Source organism: Ovis canadensis, chromosome 1 (genome assembly GCF_042477335.2).
Source record: "Ovis canadensis isolate MfBH-ARS-UI-01 breed Bighorn chromosome 1, ARS-UI_OviCan_v2, whole genome shotgun sequence".
NCBI lineage: Eukaryota > Metazoa > Chordata > Mammalia > Artiodactyla > Bovidae > Ovis > Ovis canadensis.
The window spans coordinates 181,310,023-181,330,062 of NC_091245.1; the positions used below are offsets into that span (position 1 = coordinate 181,310,023).

The 20,040-nt window shown below is 45.4% G+C and overlaps 2 protein-coding genes across 9 annotated transcripts in view; one reads left to right on the forward strand and one right to left on the reverse strand.

Annotated features, from left to right (window-relative positions):
* BOC (BOC cell adhesion associated, oncogene regulated) overlaps nucleotides 1-4,963 on the forward strand; it is a 73,609-nt gene extending 68,646 nt beyond the window's left edge. For all 6 annotated transcript variants that reach the window (XM_069553431.1, XM_069553428.1, XM_069553441.1 and 3 more), the window contains 5 exons: nucleotides 1,096-1,317; nucleotides 2,036-2,271; nucleotides 2,442-2,518; nucleotides 3,003-3,196; nucleotides 4,214-4,963. In XM_069553431.1, coding sequence (XP_069409532.1) covers nucleotides 1,096-1,317; nucleotides 2,036-2,271; nucleotides 2,442-2,518; nucleotides 3,003-3,196; nucleotides 4,214-4,401 — 917 coding nt within the window. In that variant the 3' untranslated portion in view covers nucleotides 4,402-4,963. The remainder of the gene's footprint in view (nucleotides 1-1,095; nucleotides 1,318-2,035; nucleotides 2,272-2,441; nucleotides 2,519-3,002; nucleotides 3,197-4,213) is intronic.
* Nucleotides 4,964-6,550: 1,587 nt separating this feature from the next.
* CFAP44 (cilia and flagella associated protein 44) overlaps nucleotides 6,551-20,040 on the reverse strand; it is a 124,518-nt gene continuing 111,028 nt past the window's right edge. For 2 of the 3 annotated variants that reach the window (XR_011249206.1, XR_011249199.1), the window contains 2 exons: nucleotides 19,716-19,832; nucleotides 18,618-18,819 (listed from right to left, as the gene is read on the reverse strand). Coding sequence is in view for 1 of the 3 variants with exons in the window: in XM_069553377.1 (XP_069409478.1) it covers nucleotides 8,757-8,930; nucleotides 12,174-12,308; nucleotides 14,438-14,598; nucleotides 18,618-18,819; nucleotides 19,716-19,832 (789 nt within the window). In the remaining 2 variants the exon portion in view is untranslated. Of the gene's footprint in view, nucleotides 8,931-12,173; nucleotides 12,309-14,437; nucleotides 14,599-18,617; nucleotides 18,820-19,715; nucleotides 19,833-20,040 lie in introns of those variants that run through there. The other variant, XM_069553377.1, reaches the window with a different exon arrangement.

Sequence of the window (20,040 nt, forward strand, 5' to 3'; positions counted from 1 at the left end):
GGTGAAGAGAAGCAGGGTGGGTGTGAGTTTCTTTTCTGAGGACGTATAGGGAGGACCAGGGACGTGGTGCGCTGAGGTTGAGAGAGAGCAAAAGGAGTTCAGGATGAAGTTGAGGTTTTGAGCTGAGGTGGCACTCAGGTGGAGGTGCCCTTTATCGAGATGGGAAGACCAGCAGAGAACCCCATCCTGGGCGGAAGGAGCGAGGTGTGAGCCACTTGGAGACGCACCGAGTCTGGCTCTTCTGAGACCCTGGAATGCCAGGTGTCCTGTGAGGGAGCAGGTCTCATGCCCAGGCAGGGCCCTGGGCATGTGGGTATCTGGCAGTCGGCAGGATATAGGCTGAAATTATGGGAACAGAACAGAGTGGAGAAGAGGAGGGAGCGTAGACTGAGAGGGACCAGGAGGACTTGTCGGTGTCTGAAGCAGAGACAGGAAGAAAAGGGCAAGGAGAGAGAAATACAAGCAGCAGCAGCACTCAGAGAGGTTGTGGGAAATCCAGAGGACTGTTGTATAAGAAACAGGGGAAATTCAGCTGGGAAAAGGAGTTGACGGCGTCAGACACACCCTGATGAGAGCGGAAGGTTGAGGAGGTGCCACCTCAGGGACTTTGGATTGGTGTTTCCCAAGCACTGTCGGTCCTAGGGAGCCCAAACCCCATGTCCCAGCTCAGACCCAGGGCTTTGCATCTCCAGTGTGCCCAGGAATAGCAGCGCCACACGGAAGTTCTTCCATTTTCAGTTCTTTTTGGTTTCATGCATTTTAAAATATTTTCTTCCCAAAGATCCCCAACTATTCTTTTAGAAAGTTCCTATACCACTTCTGCCCCAAAGACCCAGCCTGACCCTCACTTTAGGTCCATAAATATTTCAAGATATATTTTGAAATGTAAGGGTCAAGTTTCTTCAGCCACACCCAGCTTCACATTAGAAGTCTGTTTTGTGCTGAGCTTGGACACCACACTCCTCTACCAGAGACACTGCCTTATGAGTTTGACCCCATTTCTCACACCTGTGGAATCGGGGTATTGTTGTCCTATTTGTCGTGAAAGAAATGTCAGAGAAATAGAGGCTGACGTGAGTTTTGTCCCCATTACAGCTCGGAAGTCTTCTGGTCAGCCCGGTCGACTTCCACCCCCAACTCTGGCCCCACCTCAGCCACCACCCCCTGAAGCCATAGAGCGGCCAGTGGGCACGGGGGCCATGGTGGCCCGCTCCAGCGACCTGCCCTACCTGATCGTTGGGGTCGTCCTGGGCTCTGTCGTCCTCATCATCGTTGCCTTCATCCCCTTCTGCTTGTGGAGGGCCTGGTCTAAGCAAAGTGAGTGAGTGAGCCTCCTCGGCACCAAGGGGAAGGAGCCCGGGGCAGGAAGAGAGGAGGCGGGGCCTTGCAGCCCCCAAGGAGGCCTCTGCCTGGATTCTAGGTGCCCTGCTTCGTACTGATGGGAGCTTAGGCTCCTGGTGGGTCCTCCAGAGGGATGGGAGAGGCAGAGGATGCTCACAGGTCTTGGAAGGTGGAGAGGCGGGAGTGGGAGTTGGTCTGTCCTCACGGCCTTCCCCGGGGCTCAGCGCTTACCTGGGTCTGTCTCCTTTTACTATCTGAAGCTGCCGATTGACCACATGTTGACCCTGCCTCTTCCTGCCTCCTCAGGTCCGCGGCTGCCTTGAGCTGTCCCCCTAATCCTCGGTTAATCTGAGTTACCCACTGAGTTCTGCTTCCAATGGCAACACATCTGGTCACCTTGCTTCATTTAAATATTGCGCTTCTTCTGTTCACTCACCACTTTGTTCTCCCAGACCCTGGTCCTATGTCCCCTCTACTGCAAAAAAAAAAAAAAAAAAAAGTCTAGCTGTGAGGAAGTGGGTGACAGGAAGAATTTTCTGAGAGAATATTCTCTCACCTGGGGCAGTGTCAATTCCCTGCCTACCTCATTTGACCTTAAGTCCTCAGGAGTTTTCCGAGATCCACATGGGACTTTTTTTACCAGCTGCCCCAGGCCTCCTTGACCTACTCATAGCTCTGTCTTGTGTTCTTCCAGAGCATACAACAGACCTGGGATTTCCTCGAAGTGCCCTTCTGTCCTCCTCCTGCCAGTACACTATGGTACCACTGGGAGGGCTCCCAAGCCACCGGGCCAGTGGGCAGCCCTACCTCAGTGGCACCAATGGCCGGGCTTGTGCCAACGGGGTCCATGTGAGCAGGGCCTGCCCTGTAGCTGCCGTGGGCTACCCAGGCATGAAGCCACAGCAGCACTGTCCAGGGGAGCTTCAGCAGGTAATGTGGCTCTGGGAGGAGCGTGGGCACACAGGTGTGGGGTGCCACTGAGGGGTGGTCGGGCCGCCTCCCGGGACTTCTTCCCTCCCAGGCTCAATCCTGGGCTGCTGGACAAAGAACGGGAAAGTTACCTGGACTCTGATGTGACCTTCTCGTCACTCTTTGAGCAGCAGGAGGATGTGAACAGCGTGCTGAGGCAGACCTTCCTTGGCAACGGATATGACCCCCACAGTCCACAGATGCCCAGGTACCCCAGCCTCCCACTCCTGAGCCCCAGAGCTCGCTTTCTCCCTGGCTCCCCAAGCCCGGCATGAGTCACGGAGAGGGGAGCCCTACTGCGCCCCTCAGGGATCCCCTTGTGACAGCTTGCTCCACTGGACTCTGAGCCTGAGAGGGAGTTGTTGTGTTTGCAATTATGATGCCTTTTCTGCTCAGAAATTCTCCCCTTGCTTGTCAGTCCAGAGCAGCGCCACACAGCTAGCTATATCCACAGTCCCCTGGACACCTGACTCCACACCCTTTCACATACTCGGGACACACATGGAATCAAATGGAAACAGACTAGACTTGCCCATTCAAGTGATGATGTGGCACCCTTGAAGTCCTGAGGGGAGCAGCCCCTGCCCTGTCTGAGCTCTGCGAGCTCTGGTGCCCACAGACAAGGGCGCAGCCAGGGATGTGGGATCCAGGCCCTCTTCCCCTCCCTCCCTCCTCCGCTTCTGTGCATGCAGAGCACCCAGATCTAACCCAGACGAGGGCACTTTCCTGTATACACTGCCCGATGACTCAGCTCACCAGCTGCTCCCGCCGCACCGGGACTGCCACCGCCTCCAGGAGCAGCCTGAAGCCACGGGCCAGCCAGGCATGAGGAGTGTACCCCAGAGTCCTGGGCTGGAAGCCATGTGGGACCCTGTTTTTCACCCAGGTCAGTGCCAAGGGCAGGGCGGAATAAGATAGACACCCATGCCCCAGGAGTGACATGAAGGCAGGGAGAGAACAGTGATGCTTGAGGGTGATGCTTGGTAAAGACCATCCGCAGCTTGTGTATCCAGGATGGGGGGTGTGAAGGGGAGCTGGCCGCCTCCTTCCCTGCTGAAGGCCCAGCAGATCTGCAGGAGGGTGTCCGTGAGGTCCAAGCTGTGCGCTCAGAGACTGAGAAAGGGTACTTCTCCATTTCAGAGAAAGAAACCTTTTTGGTCTCAGCATTTCAAGGCAATTTGCAAATTCTTGCTGCCCCTCTCATCAAACCAAGGGGCACTTTCTCATCATTCTGAAACACCTTGCTTTGCTGGGTCCTACGTCTTTATTAAGGAATGAGGTTGCACCCATCATTAAGAAGCCAAGTTCTCACATCATAGAACTCTGTGTTTCCACCAGACTTTCCCTCCAGGGGACTCAGTGCACAGTGCCCCCCAGCCCAGCCACTGGCTTTCTTTGTGCCCATCTTTTTGATAGCTGGTTGGGCACAGACTGGTTCAGAGAATGAGCTGATGTTTCTTAGCCTTCATGGAGTGGATGCTAGGTCAGGATGCAGATCCTGGACCCTGGCTCTGGGAGATGAAATTCCAGTACAGGCACAGTTGTGAGTGGGACACTCAACGGCCAGAAAGCATGGGGAGGCTGGACCGGCAGCCCACACCTGGAGAGAGTAGGGCTGTCTTGCACAGTTCCTGGGCTCAGCCCCCCTCATTTACACCCCCAGGTACAGGGTAAAGGCAGGAGGGTCTCTGCTTCCACCACTGAAAAGTGCAGGTGGGACGTGGGTAAGAAGTGGACCATGCCAGGTCTGTGACCGTCCTTAGAGGGAGTGCAGCTGTTCTTGTGTATCGATAGCTGTGGGTCTCTGTCTCCTTAAGGCCATGTAGCCAACTTCTGTTCCAGTGACTGAGCGCTGTTCCTGGCAGTCTGGACCCTAACGTTCCCCACTTCTCTCTCCCCTCAGGACCCCCGTGCTGCCTGGGCCTCGTGCCGGTTGAAGAGGTGGATAGTCCCGACTCCTGCCCTTTGGGGAGAGGAGACTGGTGTCCCCAGCACCCCTCTGGGTCCTATGCGGGGCAGGAACTCGGGGTGCGGCTCTCCCCCAGCCCACCAGTGCACATGTCTTTTGAAACACCACCTCCTACAATTTAGGCAGAAGCTGATATCCCACAAAGACTATATATTATTTTTTCTAAAGAGAGGAAATTGGTATTTATTTTTCTATAATAGCCATATTTATATATTTATGCACTTGTAAATAAATGTATATGTTTTTATAATTCTGGAGAGACACAGCAAGTCCCCCCCACTGAGGTCTGAGATGGAAAATAAGCCACAACATAACAGGCATCAACAGGCAAAGAGCAACACAACTAAGGCGGCAAACATGTCCCTTGGATCCTGTGCCACTGCCCAGGGAGGGGTGCAACAGACCCACAGAAAAGCCTGCGGAAGGAGGACTCCTAGGCACACCATCCACAGTGACCGTGAGAGAAACAAGGCCAGCGCCACGGCCTCAGAGCTGGAGCCACCCGTGCCGGCAGCTGGATCTGGTGCTGCTGGCAACGATTTCCTGAGATGCCCGTGAGATAGACTGAGATGTGTATAGTACTGTGAGCATTAGCAAACCTTCCAGAAGCAATAATCTGTGACAACATATCTCTGTAAAAATAAACACTGTAACGTCTAAATAAATGTTTAGTCTTCCCTATAACCTTCAGCTTAGTCATGTATGAGTCAGCATTCTCTTCAGATGTTAGGATTCAGTCTGAGCATTTGAAGAAACATCCACTTGCAGCGTTTTCAGATCTGTCAGGGAGAGATCTGGAAAAGGCGGCAAAGGTTTCTGATTTTGTCCTTTTAAATGTTGAATGTCAGTTGTGTTTTCATCAAAGCAGATGCATGGTGACTGTCCAAGAGGGAGACGGGGTACACTGGGCGAGGAGAAGCAGAGTCACCGTTCTCTGGACTTAAGGTAAAGCTCTGGGAAGCTCGAAGGAATGAGATTCGTCTTTTCTATGCAGATGTGTGTTGACTATTTTCTCTAAAATACCATTTAGTGAAGTGCTGTGCTACACCTGAATATACGGTGCCTGGTAAAATTCACTTCCCTTTTTCCCAAAGACACAGCAACGTAGCCAGAGGACTTGACTCACTAGTTGTTTAAAATGAACGTTTACTCACTGCCCTCCAGCCACAGGATCAACCTTTTTATGTACAAGTGGTAAAATGGAGACCAAAGCTTTTTGCTGAGAGCCCTAACACACTTTTAACTGTGTTTAGGAGGGAAATGTATCTTCTAGATTTCAGTAGAATTGAGTTACAGATGAACTGCCACTTGAGACACTTAATCCTGTTAAGAGTCATCAATGGCAGACCCTGGCTTCACACTCTAGTCACGAATTGGATAAACAAAGTCCTAGGAAAGCCCCAGGAGTGACTTTGATGGTTCTGGACAAGTGCACCCTCTGCTGGCGCGAAGTTCTTGCAGCCTTTCACCATCCAGCAGCTAAATTGGAACATGGTTTTTAGAAAAGCAGTATTTTTAAAATATTTTAAGAAATGAAATGAAGGACTGTAAGGAATATGGAAATTATAGGAAAGGAGACACAGAGCAGGGGAGAGAAGACTTCAGACAAGATTGAAGAAGCAGGGAAGATTCAGATTTCAGGCAGAATTGTGACTTCCGATAAAATCTGGCATGGAGGGCTTAGAGGAGGGAGGGGGACAAGTCTCACCTCTCAGATCTGGGCTGTAACTCACCTAGCCCACTGGCTTTTTTAAATCTTCGTTTTTTTGTTTTTTTGTTTTTTATGCTTACTGACCCCAGTGGTTGTCAAAGTAAGTTCTGGTGAATGCTATGGATGGAAGTGGTATGCTCCAGTGCTGTGCAGAAAGTAGTTTTAAATAACAACACTGAATGCTTTTAGCTCCTCAAAAATGTCCTGGGAAAGAAAAGGCACTTCTAAGGCAGGTTAAACAAGATAAATGTGCATATTTAGCCAACTGCAGGAAAAGGTTAGGGTACCAGGCCTTTAAATTTTAACCTAGAAAAAACAACTTATATTTCTGTTTCATTGCATTTTGCATTTCTTTAGATTCAGGTTAATTACCGTAGTGTCTTTTAAAAGTCTGATTCAGTCAAGAAGCAAAAGGAAGAGTAAGACTTAGGTGTGTGGAAGCTAGTGAGGGTGCAGAGTTCAGCTCTTGGCTAGGAGACCTAAGCTGTGCAACAGAATAGGTTGCCTTGGCAAAACGAGTAACTCATTTTCCTATGAAGTTCTGACAGAGGACTCTACAGTTTCTTTTTCTTTCAAGGTTGATATTTAATGATAACAACTGACCCACAAATAATTCAACTTAGACTGATTTTGGCCTCTCTCAAAGGTGGCTGCCTTCTCTAAGGGCACAGCAAGAGGCAGAGAACAGTTTGCTCAGGAAACAAGGACAGCTTTCCATCTATCCCTAGTCAGGGCTCTCCTGTTTGATATTAAACCTCCCAAAGATTCAGATGCTCATACTTAGTTACAGATGCAAGACTAAGCCTGGGATCAATGAAATTAAACTAAAGCTACCTCTATTCCTTGCCTAATTCAAAGTAAGAATGAATTAACTGTATTGTCAAATTCCAAACATACTGTATGAAAGCTTAATATTTGTAAACTTCAGTGATTTTTGTCTGGTTCAATTGGACAAAACGTAATAATCTTGACTGGTTTTACTCCTAAGTTGATATACACATGAATCCTTGACATGGCTCTTCTATAGACTGAATTCATTCATTCTGAATTAGGATTTCAGAATGAGAGGAAGCCTCAGAGCTTATCTTAATTTCTCATTTATCTGACAGTGAGGCCCAGGAAAATAGTGGACCTTACCCTGGCTCTCACCACAGCAAGGGACAGTGTCCCCTCCAAGACCACTCCCTGTATCCAGGCAGCTGCTCAGGGTGGTGGCTGGCCAGCCAGTTGAGTGAGTAGGTCTGGTGTTATCCCTTCCATTTCCAGCCAAGCTTCAGATGGACACAGCCCCAATGCACAGTTTGACTGCAACCTCATGGGAGACACCGGTTGGAAAGGCCCAGCTAAGTGGCTCCCGGATTCCTGACCCTTCTTATTTATTCCTACATAAAAATTAAAACACTCAGAGCTAAGACTAACATATTTTTCTTAAATGCTTGAAGGGCACACATAGTTTAGGGCGAAGAACAGAGAAGGTGGTAAAGGGTGCTCCAGTGGAGAGGCAACTGCGTCAGAGCTCTGTACTGACAGGCACAAATGGTAAGCTATGAAAGGATGTCAGACACAGCAGGCCACCTCTAACATATACATTCCAACAAGGAACCCAAGTCCTGATGATAATTTTGGCAGCAGGCTAGCCACAGGTTAGGAAGACTTGACTTTGCTGAGTCACTTTCTACATTGGTACAATATTGTCTTCTTTACTTTTCCTTTTCAATGACCAATTCATATTCTGGGACAGCCTCCAGAGAGGCTGTCATTAAAGTGGACCTGTTACTAGACCTATTACTAACAGGAGTCCAACTGTTGGTGAAATCATTCTTAAGATGAATTCCAATGACCACTTACCCCCAAACCAAACGGATACTCCCAAAACGTTACATACAGTCAGAAGTTATTATTAGAGATGATCTCTCAGTGATGGAATCTATTTCATTATTTCCTTATCTGTATCAAAGCCAGCAAATGACTCAAGTAGAACCAGAAAGAAAAAGGCACAGGATGTGAAAAACTATAGGAAATGCTGGTAGAGTTGCAGACACCTTCAGAGAAGAGCCTCCTTCTTAACCATTTTGCAAAACACACTTCTCTGCTCTACCCAGAGCTGAGGAGTTTGCTAAAACTCTGGGTGATTCAGGAAGCTGATTGTTTCTTGCTTTATGCCAGCCGAAGGCCAACTGCTCTGTTCTTTGTATCCATTTCCTGAATCCAGAGCCCTCAAATAACTGACTGACTTACAAAGTTAACAATGTCAGAATTCTAAGTTGCATTTCTTTTTCCCAGATATTGTTTGTTAGCAAAATGGTTTCTTTCTCATGTCCTCTCAGAGAATACCTGATAACAAAGTTTATTTTCCAAGGATTTAACCATCAAGAAAAGGTTTTCTCATGGTTTGCTGAATGATAGATTTTCTTGCCAATGGCTAAACATTCAGATAACCAAAAAACAAATTTTACAAAACAATATATTACTGATTCTTTCTGATGGTTTGAGATACCACCTCCTGAGACTTTATATTTGATCCAATTGGTTCCAGGCGCATCTAAAATGGTTCAGTTCAATATAAGTAGCTGTTGAGCATTACAGTCAGTTCTGAGATAACCAACTGGGGGTAAATCATTAAAACTACATGACTGGATCTGGTTTTAGACTTTCAGACACATTCACTTTAAAACAGTAGGGTTGTTGCAGACAACAGAACTGTAGAATTGTGTGTCGAATCATGGATGGATTTGAGGAGACAGCAAACTTACAGGCCCTGGGACTTCATTCATTCTCTTGTGGGTGATGAATCGGGGGCAGGAGGAGACCACCTTTCTTACGCAAAAGAGCAATCTCTTCCTTTAAGGCCTGAATCCTTTCGGCTTGGACTTGTATCAGTTCAGTGACCCTTTCTCTTGCCTCAATATCTGCTTTCCGAGGGCCCTGGAAGGCATTGCCCTGTAGAGAGAGAACACCTCCCTGCTTTAAGCATCGTTTAGAATATGGAAACTTCTCTGTCTTCATTGCTCTATTAGGCATGCCTGCCTTGCAGTCAATCTAAAATAGCCACCGCTCTTTAAGAAGCCTTCAGTTCTTCCACTGAAATCCCACCATTGGAAATGTGTCCCTTTGTGCTAATAAGCAACTCTTACATGCAAAAATCCCCTTTAGAGGGTAACTGATTAACTGGCTATCAGTCACTCATACTCTACAGGGCTCATTGCTGGAATTCCAAGGTAAGATACCTCCTTTTCCTATATAGCTCATATCATTAGTAGATTCTCACTAAATCTGAATGCACATTAAAGGAAGGGACATAACACCTAGTATCTTCCCCCTTGCCTGCCTTCACTGCAGAGGCTATGAAAGCTAAATACTAACCTTACCCAGTTCCTCTTCCAGCTGGGAGAGGCTCAGTAGATATAGCAGAAAACATTTGCTTGCTTTCTCAATGAAAGGGACAAGAGGCTGGCATTTGGGCATCCATGACAGAGCCGAGGCAGCCGCTGTGACTCTGAAGGGAATTTCTACCAGTCACCAAGAGAATCACAGAGATACTGGCCATGACACCATGGCCCAATAAACCAAAACCCCTAATTCATCTCCTGCAGACTGAAGTGAGGAGAAGCGCCTCTATTTGTCTGAGCTACTCTCATTTGTTACTTACAGCTAAATGTGTGCCCCTCTCCCCACCATGCCTAGTCAGTCTAGATGGTCACTCTGAAGTCACCATAGCTTTTCCCTCATTTTCCTTACCATATCCAAACAAATTTTGGCTACTTTTACTTTGAAATGTCTTTGGCCTTGCCATCTACACTCCACTTCATGCCTAGAGTGTTGTAAGAATAATAGTAGTGGAGTCAGCTTAGGAAGCAGACAGACCTCAGTTAAAAAACAAACTTCTCCACATATTAATTAGTAGGTTACTTGACCATTCTGAGCTTTGAAAGTCGATATTTTGAAGATTCAATGACCTCGCCAATGGAATGAGACCATACCTGTAAAGCTATGAAGAGATACTATGTAAAGAGACCCAGGTAATAATTTTCCTTCCTGGATTTCGTGGGTCCAAACTCTTTCCTTGCCAAGGTATCTGGATGTTCAAAACACATCAAGTCAACAGGTGTGTATTCATGGCCAACTCTGAAGGTTCTGTGTAGCCATTATCCTTCCTGAACACTGCCTTGACTCTCAGCTCAAAAACTGTCTAGTGGATAAAGGGTCTTTGACATTCAGATTCTAGTCGTCGTCTCTAATTCTAGTTGTAAACCTCCCAGAGCCTTTTATTCATTCTTTCTTTTGGACTTTTGCTCAGACCAGTGATTCTTCAATTCTAGCATGCAGCAGAGTCCCCTGGAAGGCTTGTTCTAGGTTCTGGGCCCACTCCCAAGAACTTCTGATTTTGTATGTCTGACTGGGGAACCAGAATCTGCATTCCTAACAAGCTCCCCAGGGGATGCACATGCCATTCTTCACGGAAACACTTCGAAAACCCCTGTTTTAGACCATTTCCTGGGAGCTTAAAAAGTATACACCAAGAGAAAACAGTCTTACAGCATGTAGTTTAGAATATGTCATACCTGTGTTTGGTTCCTAGAAGGCAAGGCTTAAATAGAAACTTTACTATTAAGTATTACCCACCACATACTATGTATTAAGTATTACTATGTTAGCCTCAAAAAACCTATCAGAGCAAGTTGAAAGCCATAAAAAGTAACAAGTGTTTTTAATAAGTAACTGTGGTTTAGACTTTCAGTTCAGTTCAGACTTTAGGTCAAAGGAAATACCCGATATTGAAAATGGATGTCTGACAGCAGATTCAGGGAGCATGTTGACATTGTTATTTACACATAAATAACCTTACCTCTCTAGGGTCAAGGCAAATCTCTTAATCCGTACTTTCTGTTTGAATTCATAGCACCCAATAGGCATATGGTGAAGCTGGTCCTTCAGGCTCATTGTAATGTTCAGTTCAGTTACTCAGTCGTGTCCGACTCTTTGCAACCCCATGAATCGCAGCATGCCAGGCCTCCCTGTCCAGCGCCAACTCCCGGAGTTCACTCAGACTCAAGTCCATCGAGTCAGTGATGCCATCCAGCCATCTCATCCTCTGTTGTCCCCTTCTCTTCCTGCCCCCAGTCCCTCCCAGCATCAGAGTCTTTTCCAATGAGTCAATTCTTCCCATGAGGTGGCCAAAGTACTGGAGTTTCAGCTTTAGCATCATTCCTTCCAAAGAACACCTAGGACTGATCTCCTTCAGAATGGACTGGATCTCCTTGCAGTCCAAGGCAGTCTCAAGAGTTCTCCAATACCACAGTTAAAAGCATCAATTCTTCGGCGCTCAGCTTTCTTCACAGTCCAACTCTCACATCCATCCATGACTACTGGAAAAACCAGAGTCTTGACTAGACGGACCTTTGTTGGCAATGTAATGTCTCTGCTTTTCAATATGCTATCTAGGTTGGTCATAACTTTCCTTCCAAGGAGTAAGCGTCTTTCAATTTCATGGCTGCAGTCACCGTCTGCAGTGATTTTGGAGCCCCCCAAAATAAAGTCTGACACTGTTTCCACTGTTTCCCCATCTATTTCCCATGAAGTGATGGGACCAGATGCCATGATCTTCGCTTTCTGAATGTTGAGCTTTAAGCCAACTCTTTCACTCTCCTCTTTCACTTTCATCAAGAGGCTTTTTAGTTCTTCTTCACTTTCTGCCATAAGGGTGGTGTCATCTGCATATCTGAGGTTATTGATATTTCTCCTGGCAATCTTGATTCCAGCTTGTGCTTCTTCCAGCCCAGCATTTCTCATGATGTACTCTGCATATAAGTTAAATAAGGGTGACAATATACAGCCCTGACATACTCTTTTTCCTATTTGGAACCAGTCTGTTGTTGTTCCATGTCCAGTTCTAACTGTTGCTTCCTGACCTGCATACAGGTTTCTCAAGAGGCAAGTCAGGTGGTCTGGTATTCCCATCTCTTTCAGAATTTTCCACAGTTTATTGTGATCCACAGAGTCAAAGGCTTTGGTATAGTCAATAATGTAAACAGCATCAATTCAGTGTCCTCAGAGACCCAGGTGGGCCAAAACCCATTCAAGATCAAGGTTCGTTTAAAAGCCCAGCACTTAGTGTTCTTATGAGTAGCTCCCTTTACAGAACATCCCTAATTCTGATCAAGGGTCTAAAGAAAAGGAACATACCTGCTGGTTCTGTAGAGTATTCAGTCTTGAATCAAGCCGCTGCTTTTCAATACACAAATCATTCATCTGATGAAGTTTTTTGGTGTGTTCTTTTGTCTTCATCATCAATTCCCATCGAACCTGAGCAATCTTTTCCTACCAGGGCAGGAAGATGTAAAACGGATTCAGTGAATGAGAGAGAAAAAAAAACAAATGTCCAGATTTGATCAAAACCATCAAGCAAATGGAGTGATATGCACATGAAAGTGAAAGTCTTAGTAACTCAGTGGTGTCCGCGTCTTTGCAACACAATGAACTATAGCCCACCAGGCTCTTCTGTCCATGGAAACCTCCAGACAAGAATACTGGAGTGGGCTGCCATTCCCTTCTCCAGGGGATCAAACCTGGGTCTACTGCACTGCAGGCAGATTCTTTACTGTCTGAGCCACCAGGGAAGCCCAGGAGTTTTTCCTGACAAACTAGACTTTAAATTCTACAAGGGCAAAGACCATGCTTATTGTACTCATGCCTGTCACATACAGTGACTGCTGCTGCTTAGCTGCTCAGTCATGTCCAACTCGTTGCGGCCCCATGGACTGTAGCCCACCAGGCTCCTCTGTCCATGGGATTTCTCCAGGCAAGAATACTGGAGTGGGTAGCCATTCCCTTCTCCAGGGGAATTTTCCCAACCCAGGAATCGAACCCAGGTCCTCCCACATTGCAGGCAGATTCTTGACCATCTGAGCCACCAGGGAAGCCCTACGCACATAGGAAAATATAGTAAGCCAATAATATAATCAGAAGCAGGTGTATCAGGTGTGGTTTGATGAGGAAAAAAAAAAAAGAATGAATGTAGGCAAAAATGAGATGAAGATACGTATCACTCCACTTCTGAGGAAGGATATTAGTATGCTGACTGAGTGCTGGTGTTCATTAATTAAAAGGGAGAATGATTGTTTAACCAGAAACTTTCCTATATCACTTTCCCCCCCAGTGTTGGCCCAGAATCCTCAAGGTGACCAGCTTCAATGGCCATACATCTGCCAGTGGCTTTCCTTTGTTACCCTATTGCTCCAACAAATTATTTTAGATCGCACATATTATCTCCAGCACTACCCTGATAGCATCCAGTCCCACTGACACCAGCACTGGAGTAGTTTCTCCACAGTACAGTGACAAATCTTAGATAAGAAAAGAAGATACCACTGGGAACCTCTCCTCCTTCCCTATCTGCTGTTAAGTCAGAAAACTAGAGAAGCCGTGTGATTGGTGAGCTTATAAAGTCTTTGTAAAAGCCCCTCTCTTTGAATCAGGAATACTGCCTCATCTCATGGCTCCAGGAACAGTGTAGGCATTTAACATTTAAGACCCTACCAACACCCGTGGTGGATTCATGTCAATGTATGGCAAAACCAATACAGTATTGTAAAATAAAAGTAAAAATAAAAATTTTAAAAAAAGGACCCTACCAGCTAAACAGTATATACCTTGTTATAAAATCTATTACTTAGAGATGTTTTTCTAATTTCCAGAATGGAAACGACATGCAAAAGCTACATAGAATTATATAAGGAGGATCCTCAGAGCATTACCAGGTGCTACTAGTGGTAAGAAGGAAATGGCAACCCATTCCAGTATCCTTGCCTAGAGAATGCCATGGACAGAGGACCCTGGGGGGCTACAGAGGACCTCCATAGGATCTCAAAGAGTTGGACACGACTGAGCGACTAACACACACACGCACACTAGTGGTAAAGAACCCACCTGCCAATGCAGGAGACATAAGAGACAGTTTGATTCCTGGGTTGGGAAGATCCCCTGTAGGAGGGCTTGGCAACCCACTCCAGTATGCTTGCCTGGAGAATCCCATGGACAGAGAAGCCTGGTGGGCTACAGTGCATGGGGTCACAAACAGATGGACACAACTGAAGGGACTCACCAGGCACAGAGTGCAGCAGTTCACGTCTAACACTTAGAGCCTTTACACATTAATGCGGACCTCAGAGTGGAATCTCTCGCCCTTCATGCCATGCTGCCCTCATATTTATAAGAGTCCTGGACCTCAGACTCCAGTGCTGGTGCTTTCATCCCAAGATAGACCAGTACCTCCAGTTAAGTGAATGATAAGGAAGCTGAGACAGACCATGGGGGAACTCGGTGGGGCTCACAGGGGCCTGTGAGATGCTCCAGCTGCACAGATGTAGAGATGCTCTGCAGGGACCCCCTGACAGCTTACCAGGAGCTCTCGCCTCTGCCCAGAGGGTCACCTGCCCTCTCATCCTTACCTCCCACATTTTCATTTCCTTTACGTTCGATAGCTCCTTTCGAAGCTTTTTGATCTTTAGTTCTTCAAGCGTTGTATTCACAGAAAGTGTCTGAAGGGCTTCTAGATTGATCACGCGGCCAAACTTGCTAATCATTAGTTGACTGACTGTTTCTTCCATTTCTAAAAGAAGACAACCACTGTCAGGCTGTTCAGAAGCTCCCACTGTTATTAAATGAACAGTACCATCCTAAGGAACAGCGTTTGCAAGATGATGGTAAAAGGCTTTACATCACCAGTTGGGTTTCCTCTGCGACACTGCACCTACCGCTTTCCTCACTTAGAATGCACATTGTTGTGCTGGCTTGTCATCAACTTCAAATTCCCGTGTGAAACAGGCTCACCTTTCCCAGGCGACTTACACCCTCTGGTCTGCCCCTGCTCAGACTGTTCATGGGCCCCAGCGGGTTATAAAGCCTTTGGGTTTTTTTACTACTGATCTCTGTAACATCTTGTGCTAAGATAAAATAGGTACTGAACAGCAGTTTCCACCTCCAAGTTATAACACTAAAATCCTGGCAGTGGCTCACAGGGTCCCACCTGCCCTGCCCCCGTTAGCTCTCACACCTCTCTCATTTACTCCAGACACCGTCTTACTTCTCAAACATTCCAAGCTCACTTGGGTATTCTCATAAGGAATCCTCTGGAATTATGCTGCCTGGAATTCTCTTCCCAATATAGCCACGTGGCTCATCCCACACAGCCCATTTTCTGAAGACAAGCTGTGAGATTGTGATAGACTCATTTCCAGTACACTCATTTCTGAAGGTGTAACCAAGTGTGACTTGTCCTCTAAGCATTAGGGAGAACCACATCTTAGCAAGTTTATCACATTTACAGAGAACTCCTCGGCCTCCTACTCAGCCTCCTACAGGCCTCAGCACTCTTTCCCATTCCTTTTAGTTTTTTCTTCTTCACAGTTCTCTCCATCTAACATGCAAAGTTTTACTTTTGTTTTATTGTCTTTCCTCAACATGGGAACGCTGGAAAACCTGGAGAAAATTCCATTTGTGGGATTTTAATCAGTACTTTGGTCACCTCATGCGAAGAGTTGACTCATTGGAAAAGACTCTGATGCTGGGAGGGATTAGGAGCAGGAGGAGAAGGGGATGACAGAGGATGAGATGGCTGGATGGCATCACTGACTTGATGGACGTAAGTTTGGGTGAACTCTGGGAGTTGGTGATGGACAGGGAGGCCTGGCATGCTGCAATTCATGGGGTCGCAAAGAGTTGGACACGACTGAGCGACTGAACTGAACTGAAGAAAGTATAACCTTGTAACAAAATTTTCTGTGACCAGAATCCCCTAAGTGAATTCTGAAGGCCCTTACATGTAACAAGATGATGCAGCTCAGTTACTGGGCAAGAATGTGTATTCAGGTATAATCGTTACCCTGAGTGAATGATAATGGCACAATTGGCATGACTTTTGGCATAAATGACATAATTTTGCACAATCCAGGAAGGGTTATTCGTTTCTATTCTATGTGAGTGGCACCCCCATGTACTTGCATCATGTGGTGGCCATGATAATTAGTGATGCAAATGAAATAATGATTGGATTATTTGCTCTACTGTGTCTAGCCTGTGGCTGCCTGCTTGGCCCCCTCAGTAAGAACCTTGACTCCCCCTAGCTAGCCCATATATCAGGGTACCCTCTCCCAAGGCAGCCTCGTGTACTAGGACATGGACTCTGGTCTTTGCCCTTCCCACAGCTAGTATTCCCTGGGGACAGAAAGCCTTCCAGAACACCCTCTACTCCCCATCTCCCTCCACATGGCTGCAAGCTGTGCTCTTCTTAAAAAGGAGAGAACTTACCTTCCCACCTCATGTTCTAAACTCTCCTCCTCTTCCCCATTGGGTCTGGGATGGAGGAAGGCACCAGTGAGCGACTGTGGTGTTTCTCATCACGGTTAAGCCTTTGTTCTCTGAGTTATAGGAAAGGAACCCACTCCTAGTTTCACCTTCAGAATTAGAAGATCAGTCTTTAACCAGACCCACAACTTGCTTTCAGAAAGCAAACCAGGGATGGGAGAACTGAAAACCACTGAATAAAACTTCTACTACACAGAACCTCTTTTTTTTTTTTTTTTTTTAATTTCAACTAACATTCCCAAAATATGAATACTTCATTTCATCTTCACACATTTTCCCAAACTGAGAGGTTACTCAAATGGAAACAAGTTTCTCTCATTTTCATGCTAGTTTGTTTCCTTGGTTTGACAAATAGTATTTCCAAAATATAAACAACATTCACAGGCTACAGAAGCCAAAGGAATGTGAAGTACGAGAGAAGCGCTGGGGCCGTGAGGTTTACACCTGAGAAAACTCTGTGTCTCAAATAAGTATTATTCAAATATAGAGTCCTAACACGTATTTTAAAATTTTATAATCCAGCCACCCATGAGAGCAGAACCACCATCTCACTGAAGACCTCTACAAATTCAAGCAACTTGGACTGACTGACAACTATATTCCTCCCTTTTTCCTTTCCAAATTTTCTTTAAAAAAAAATTTAATTGTAGCAAAATTCACATAACAAAATGTACCATTTTAATCTTTTAAAAGTGTACACTTCTGGGGCTTCCCTTGCTGTCTAGTAGCTATGATTCCATGCTCCCAATGCACGGTTCAAACCCTGGTCGGGGAACTAAGATTCCACATGCCACATGATGTGGCCAAGAAAAGAATAAGTGTACAGTTCTGGGGCATTAAGGTAGATGCTATTATACCACTCATAATTTTATTGTTATTAAAGTTGGAATACTTCATCACTTACATATATGTTCCATGTCTTTACTCCATACATCTTATAGTGTATACCTCAATTCCAGGTGAACTAAGAACATTAAAGTAAAGAACACTACTAACAGAGGAAACAATAGAAAAATATGACCTCAAAATAGGAAAGGATTTAAGACATACATATATACACACAATGCGCAAACTATAAACAGGTTGATAAATTAATTATATTAAAATTTTAAATGTCTGTATCCCCAAAAGATTCACCAAATAAAAAGGCAAGATACATACTAGAAAAGATTCAAAATCATGTAATAGATAAAGACAGAATATGGGGAAAAAAAAAACAAAACTCCCTACAATCAATAAGAAAAGTAAAAAACAGAAGTAAAAAAATGGGCAAGGTGTATAGCAGGCAAGTTTCATACGAGAACACAAATAAATGGCAAATAAGCGTATGTGAAGACATTCAACCTGAAGGAACTAGGGAAACAAAAAGACAGTGAAATACAATTTTAACATATACCAGGTTGACAGATATATGAAAGGCTAACATTACTAAGTGTTGATGAGACTATGGAACCTAGGCAATTCTCAGCCTCCTGGGCGGTGAGGGAAACAGGAGGAAGAGAAAACAGTGCAACCAGTTTGGAGGACAACTTGACAACACCCGGGCGAGCAGAAAACGCACACACACCCCGTCTCACCCACAGTCCCCACTCCTGGGGACTCACCTCCTCCCGAGCACAGGGAGACAGGTACAGGAAGGGTCACTGAAACATTGTCTGTAATCATGAAAAATTACAAGTACCCTAAATATCCATCAACAGGAGGCCAAAGAAAAACTCTTACAGGCCAATGGCATACTGTAGTAGCAGCTAAAATGGCTAATTTTCTGTAGCATTACAGATTACTCTCAGAAAATGGGTTAATAAAGTGAGTTGCAAATTATACCAAAAACATGCAAAGACACCTCATATAGTGTGTGTGAATACATCTATATGTGTATGTACCTGGCTCATGGTTGATCCTGGGGAAGGAGAGAGCAGAATAATACTAGAAAGAGAAAGGCCATCAATTATATCTTCAGTGCTTTATTTCTTAAGCTAGGTAGTGGGCTTTTTTTTTACATTTTTCTACATTTTATTAAACATAAAACCTTTAAAAATTGTGAGAAATTGTTTCTATGACAAAAGACTTATCCTTTTTAAAACAGGAGAGTAACTTTTTGATAGCATCAGGAGAGAGAGCAAGTAGAAAGAGGGGAAGGTGTTATTTCTGCTCAGTGGTTTGGATCTGTGATGACCTACAGTTTTCAGAGCTGGAGATGACCACTTGACAGTTCCCTCTGTAATCAATAAATATTACTAGGTAAGCCACGGGCTTACTACTCACTCTGTATTGTTTTGGCCATCTCTCTCTTTTCTCGGATGAGCTGCTTACGCCTCTCCCGGCATTCTTTGTTAAGTTTTTGCTGCTTGGAATTTTCCTCGTGGAGCTGGACAATTCGCTCTTGGAGTCGTCCCAAGGAGCGGTTGGAAAAGACCAAAGATCCAGAAAGATCACTTGGTATTTCTCCATACAGCACATACTCTATCTACAAAAGCATGACAAAACTGGTATCAGAATAGACAAAAACCAAACTAAATGTAAAGTCACAGAAAGGGATGTGCTTCTTTTTCTATCCCTTGTTAGGTCATGACCTTTGGTCTCCTAACTCTCACCACTGAGGAAGGTAAAAGGAGGAAGCTGCCTTCAAAAAGAAGTCACATTACATCCCTCTGGGACAGAAAATCTTTCCAAAATGACCACGCTGGATATCTACTGCCTACGGATGGAACAGATATTTCAGGGCTGGAATATCTGGCAAACTGCTACAGACAGTTAATCCAGTTTGGATCAGGTTAAACAAGATATATGTAAGGCTGATCCTCCTCGGTTTTTTCTTCTCAAATACAGCTTTCTCTCTTTACCTGACAAAATACATTACAAGGGGCTTTTGCTGATATGATCTCTGCATTTTAATGTAAATTGTAATTCAAGTGGGATATAGAGATGAACAAAGAAAAGGGAAAAAATATTTTCCTTTTATCTTAACTTCCCTCATTAACAAGTAAGGAATAAGGGAAGATAATTCTTACACCATTAGTCCACGTCTATCTAAAGAAGGTGTGAAAAGTGACATGTGTCCAAGAGACAAGAAGATTTCAACCTCCAAACCATTCCTTTAAGTCATAGGCTCCTCATTGCTTCAGATTTGAAGTGATTGACTTTCAAAGTCATAATGACCACCAGGAAATACACGTTTTGATATTATGCTTTTATAATAATCTCAGAAGTGGTAAGAAACGCTGGGGTGTCATTCTGCAAGTAGATGTCTCAGACAAGGACTGCCCTTCTCCCCACCAGTGTCCCATGAATCTTTCTCTGGAAAAGTCTGAGGGTGATGGCTCTTCTGCTCAGAGAGGGAGGGGCAACCTCCAGCCCCATCACCTGGTGGAGCTTCAGCGGGATCACAACCAGCAGTTCATTCAGCCGCTGCTGCTTCTCACGCTGATAAGCCTCCAGCGCCTCCTCTGCTGCGTTCAGATTAGTTGCCACAATTTTTACCTGTAGAAAGCCCCAAGTGCGAGATGTTAACAGGATTCGGTGAATATATACCCAAGGTGATAAATGAAGCCACTGGGGAGGAAGAAAAAATATGAGCTGGATCTGCCTTGTTGGGCTGGATTAAACAGATGATCCCAGACTGCTCCCCAGAAGTGTGTATTATTCTCTTTCTGCTAAGTCATGAGCCACACCACTTCTTCAATTGTCC